This window comes from Ornithorhynchus anatinus, chromosome 1, assembly GCF_004115215.2.
Source record: "Ornithorhynchus anatinus isolate Pmale09 chromosome 1, mOrnAna1.pri.v4, whole genome shotgun sequence".
NCBI lineage: Eukaryota > Metazoa > Chordata > Mammalia > Monotremata > Ornithorhynchidae > Ornithorhynchus > Ornithorhynchus anatinus.
In genome coordinates, this window is record NC_041728.1 from 108,919,970 (window position 1) to 108,925,969 (window position 6,000).

At 41.3% G+C, this 6,000-nt stretch overlaps 1 protein-coding gene across 1 annotated transcript in view; it reads left to right on the top strand.

Annotated features, from left to right (window-relative positions):
• Positions 1–4,125, top strand: part of SELENOT (selenoprotein T) — a 28,672-nt gene extending 24,547 nt beyond the window's left edge. The window contains exons 5-6 of the mRNA XM_029072989.2: positions 439–592; positions 3,381–4,125. Of these exons, the coding sequence (XP_028928822.1) occupies positions 439–563 (125 nt within the window). The 3' untranslated portion in view covers positions 564–592; positions 3,381–4,125. The remainder of the gene's footprint in view (positions 1–438; positions 593–3,380) is intronic.
• The last annotated feature ends 1,875 nt before the right edge of the window (positions 4,126–6,000 follow it).

The window sequence follows — 6,000 nt, forward strand, 5'->3', positions numbered from 1 at the left end:
GTAGTGTTCGGCACACAGTAAGCACTCCATAAGTTCCTTTGATTGGTGAATTGAATCATGGTGTCAGTCTGGGCCTGACCCAGGTTCTGGAGTCTCCTAATGCCCTTGAATTACAATTCCCAGAAGCTTTTGAGGATTTAAAGATTCCCCACTTCTCATTCGTATTTGATGTGATGTTAAGATGAGAGAGGCTCTGACTTGGGTCTGGGGCCTGCATGAAAATATTTATTACACACATGCACACAGAGTAAGGACTCCCTACGACTGATTGATCAGGCTTTTTATTGTGTTAAGTGCATATATACAAACAAACCTACAGTATTGAACTGTTTGAAAACTTGAAGAGAGGCTAGAAGTTGCTTAGGGTTAATTTAGTCCATGCCTACTTGACTGATGAGTTGCTTGAATTGCTTGGGATTTGTTCTCCCCCTTTTACAGATGTTCCAGTGTGGTCTAAGCTGGAATCTGGCCATCTTCCATCAATGCAGCAACTTGTCCAAATCCTTGACAATGAAATGAAGCTCAATGTGCATATGGATTCAATCCCGCATCATCGATCCTAGCCCCATCTCTCAGCACTGAAAGCTCTCTTGTAAGTTGTTTTTTTTAAAAAAAATTAATTTAAATCACCATCTACACATATACCAAAGGGAAGGTGGGTAATTATTTGGGCTTGCTGATCCCTTGCTGAATTTTGCAAATTATCTGCCAGTTTGCCTTTCATGGTAAAAAGGAGGCTGGGAGAGTTTAAGGAGGGGAAAGCCTCTGAGGTGACTCTGCAGCCGATTCTGCCACCAGTTCACAAGAGGCCAAATTGGCCCTTCCCTCTTTTAAAGGGTGCGGAAAACCTTTCACTGTAACGCTTCCACAGGTGGAGTCAATGGGTGAGGTACTCAGATTAGGCCATTACTAATCACAGGATTATGAAAACAATCCTTTAAAAGAGCAGCTTTCTCCCTCCTTTTCTGGAAATAGTCTAGACTTTAAGCTCCTTGTGGGTAGGGAATGAATCTGTTACACTGTTATATTGTACTCTTCCAAGCCAGTGCTCTGCATCCAGTAAGCACTCAGTAAATATGATTGATTGATTGACAGTCCTGGTTCAGAGCCCTCCCCACTCTTGTAATGGTTTACCTGGCTTTTAAGGGTTGTTCAAGGCCAAAGGTGCGGGCAAGAATCCTGCTACTTAGAAATAATGCTCTGTATATTTAGTCAAGTTGGAAAGAATTGGATAAACATTTCCCTCTTCTGACACCATGCCATGACCTCCCAACACTGTTTTGGGGAGTGTCTCTTCTCTTCTTTTCCAAACCCTGACTCTCCCCCCGAGAATCTCCCTTGTGTGTTCTCTCTCGGGATGAAAACTACAACATTTTATCTCAACTTTTAATTTTGTTAGAAATAGTCAATTACCCCTTCAGTATTATGCATTGTGACTCATTCTTGAAAGAATTTTGTGGAGATTTGTTTTAGAACTGTTGTAGAAGGGTTTTGTTACTTGGTCTCCTCACAACAAGCTTTAATTGTACATCTAGGGTTTTCTCCATCTTGGTTTATGGTAATTGCTAAGCACTTAACTATGTGCCATGCGCTGTACTAAGCACTGGGATAGATATCCAGTAATCAGGTTCTTGTCCCACATGGGGTTCACACTCTAAATCAGAGAGAGGAGGATTTAATCCCCATTGTACAGGTGAGGAAACTGAGGCAGAGAGAAGTTAAGTGACTTGCCCCGGGTCACGCAGTAGACAAGAGGCTGAACTAGGATTAGAACCGAGGTCCTCTGACTCCCAGGCCTGCTCTCTCTCCACTAGGCCACCTGCTTCCCTCTTGACAGAAAATTTCCATAAAAAATAAATAATCCCTATGTGACATCATTTCCCTTTCTCTCCTCCTCCCCCGCCAACTCCCACCTCCTCAGCACTCTTGCATATTAACCGAGCCAACTTGTCTAGAATGGACTAGTAACCCCTTTCTCCTCTTGGGAATATTTATTTCAGTGGTTGGCAGCCCATCTGGGACTAGTGGGAACTAGAAACCCATCGCTGCTTAGTAACTGCTGTTGGTAGACCTCGCTGTTCCCTCTTCTGCAGAGGAGGGAATGGTCCCACGAAGATGGCGTGACCAACCTCTGCCCCCTCTTCTCATCCAAACTTGCCTAGCCACTAAGAAGGCTATCTTGTTTTCTTCCTTGTCTGTAATATGGCTTTTAAGCCATTACTGAGTGTGTGTACCTTCCTTAGATGTATGTGGAACAGTCTCTCCCCACTTGAGGCAGTTAGCATGATAGGAGAGGACATCCCAATATAAGTTTCCTTTTATGTAAATGCTTTAGTGTCCCAGGACAGGAAAATGGTTTAGCCTTGCTTCCGATAGGCATAAACTTGAATTTTGGTTGGTCGGTTCATTCATCCAGTTAGCAGCATGGCTCAGTGGAAAGAGCACGGGCTTTGGAGTCAGGGGTCATGGGTTCGAATCCCTGCTCGGCCACTTGTCAGCTGTGTGACTGTGGGCAAGTTACTTCACTTCTCTGTGCCTCAGTTACCTCATCTGTAAAAAGGGGATTAAGACTGTGAGCCCCACATGGGACAACCTGATTCCCCTCTGTCTACCCCAGCGCTTAGAACAGTGCTCTGCACATAGTAAGCGCTTAACAAATACCAACATTATTATTATTATTGAGCGCTTACTGTGTGCAAAGCACTGTACTAAATACTTGGGAGAGTACAATATAGCAATGAACAAACAAACACATTCCCTGCCCTCAACAATCTTACAAAAGGGCCTTTTTTTAGGGGGCGGGGAGTGTTTAAAAATGTTACTTTAAATGGGCAGGGATTGTCTCTATCTGTTGCCAAATTGTACATTCCAAGTGCTTAGTACAGTGCTCTGCACATAGTAAGTGCTCAATAAATACTATTGAATGAACGAATGAAGTTGTGTCAACGTGATGTCATATTTCCTAGATATGTCTTTTGCTTTGGAAACCTATTTTAGACTTGTAAAGTTCTGGAATTATTTGCCTTTTACTGCATGAAAATCAAAAAACCTTTTGGATTTATTGACGCATTGGTACATAGAAAAGTGTTTATGGTTGCTCAAAGATGTTTTGGTGCTTAATTAGTTTTGACTCTGTGGCAGTATGTCAGATAGTAATCTTGCTCATTCCAATTTGAGGGACAGTGGTTGGATGTTAGCGGTTTTACATGTTCAACACTAAATTCTTGCTATCCACTAGTTTAAGATTGGTTGGACTAGAATTTATAATCCTCTGAACCTTCCCTCTAGTTGGAAAAGTTAAAATGTTAATGAAAACGGATGTAATTTTTTGTTGGGGGTGGAATTCATAGTTTAATAATCAGTTTTGTTCTGTGTTTCAGACATGAAATGGATCTTTCTAAGGGCAACGTGATTGAAACCTATGAAGGCCTGTACTGAAGGCAGCAAACTGTTAGTACAGACCAGATGTTCCTTTGCAGTCTCGTTGTACCTCTCGAAAACCTCCATGTAAAACAGTCTTTCAGTGCTGGCATGTTTTGGAATACTGCACATTCATGGAGTGCAATAATACTGTATAGTTTTATTTTTTTTTTAAAAAAAGGGTTAATTCACCAGTTCATAGATTAAAAAATGCAGGCATTATTGTAACTTTATTTCAGTCATGTTTGAAAAATGGCAAAATTTGAGTTAATACCTGATTTGTTTTTTCCTTGAAAGATGTCTTTAATCTGTTGTGATTTTTTTATATATGAATTTATGTTCTTTTTGTAGTTTAAAATGGACCTATTGGGAAAACTACTCATATTCCCTATTGTCTTAAGTACTTAACAAAAGTCTATCTGACACCTCTAATTTGGTTGTCCAGTTTGTATAGTTTTTGAAATATTGCAGATTGTGAACAGTGCATTATATTAGACTATGAAAAAATATATATCCAGAGTACTACCATTTTTGTGATTACTACAAAATAGACTAAAAGACCAACTGCTTCTAAAACCCTGTTGCGGAGCTCATGTCTTGCCTTCACCAGTCTGAGTTTGATTAACTGAGCCTTTATACTTACCCTAAATATAAAACTAAGCCAATTTAAGTTAAATAAAGAGTTTTCATTTATTGTGTGAAGAATCTTGGCAACTTGTGTTTAAACAATAATCTTTTGTCGATGTGTTGGATTCTTTCCTTAAACAAGACCCCAGAAGGCCACTCTCCCGATTCACTCAATCGATTGGTTTCTCTTATTTTTCTGTTAAACAATTGCTTCACCTAAGGAAGTACTGGTTTCATATGATAATAGATCCCATTCTGTTGCTGCGGATTCTGCTTCAAGCGGGGTGATGGATGTAAAATCAGTTATCTCATTTTTTCCTCACAACGTCTTTGAGAGGTAAGGAAAGGTAGGTATAATTATCGTTGTCTTCTAGAGGTACTGAGTGATTAAGTGATTTCCCTAAAGTCACTCAGGAGCTCACGAGCAGAGCTGGGCCTCTTAACCCCCAGATCAGTAAAAGTCTTCTTTCTAAATGTGAAAGCAAGCAAGCAGACACTAAAAGCCATGCTATTATCTCCCCATTAGGTGCTAAACATTTGGCCCCTTATTTGGGCAGTTTGATGAGCTTGCTGGGGAGAGAGGAAGTCTGGTGCTCTTGGCCACTGCAGACTGTGGGCTACAGCATTTATAGAAAGTGAAAAGAGCATGGGCCTGAAAGTCAGAAGTCCTGAGTTCTAATCTAGCTCCGCCACTTGTATTCATTCAATAGTATTTATAGTATTTATTGAACGCTTACTCTGTGCAGAGCACTGTACTAAGCGCTTGGAATGTACAAATTGGTAACAGATAGAGACAGTCCCTGCCCATTGATGGGCTTACAGTCTAAACAGGGGAGACGGACAGACAAGAACAATAGCAATAAATAGAATCAAGTCACTTCTGTGCTTCAGTTTTCTCAACTGTCGAGTGGGGATTCAATGCCTGTTCTCCATCAATCAGTCAATAAGTGATATTTATTGAGGGCCTACTATGTGCAGAGCACTGTACAAATCACTTGGGAGAGTACAGTGCAACAGAATTAGCAGACATATTCCCTGCCCATTTCCTACTTAGACTATGAGCCTCATGTGGGATGGAGACTGTGTCCACCCTGATTTATTTTTTATCTATCCCAGTGCTTAGAACAATGTTTCACACATAGAAAATGCTTAACAAATACAATATTAAAAAAAGAAAATTTAGGTTTCCCCTCATGCCAGCAGTTCATTTCCCTTTTAAATAGCCCCTATTGAGGACTTTCCATAGCAGCTCCCTTGGGACATTTAGCGGGTTTGCTGTGTATATATTGATGGGTTCGTATTAGGTGATATTCCTGATTCATTCATATGGTAGTCACGAGAAGCAGCGTGGCTCGGGGGAAAGAGCCCGGCCTTGGGAGCCAGAGGTCATGGGATCGAATCCCGGCTCTGCCACTTGGCAGCTGTGTGACTGTTGTTAAGTCACTCACTTCTCTGTGCTTCAGTTACCTCATTAATGGGATGTTCATCCCCTTGATTGAGAAGCAGCGTGGCTGAGAAGCAGCGTGGCTCAGTGGAAAGAGCACGGGCTTTGGAGTCAGAGGTTATGGGTTCAAATCCCGGCTAGGCCCCTTGTCAGCTGTGTGACTTTGGGCAAGTCACTTAACTTCTCGGTGCCTCAGTTACCTCATCTGTAAAATGGGGATTAAGACTGTGAGCCCCACGTGGGACAACCTGATTCCCCTGTGTCTACCCCAGCGCTTAGAACAGTGCTCGGCACATAGTAAGCGCTTAACAAATACCAACATTATTATTATTATTATTAATAGTGATTTTACACCTTTTTTGTTGATAATGCCAATGGTAAATTCAGATTTCTTAGTACTGCATACGTATTGTGAAGGACTTACTATTCTAGCACAGTCTCCTTTGAAAGACTGTCAGACAATTTGACCATCAGACCTCCAAACCAAAAGAGAGGGGAACAGAGCAACA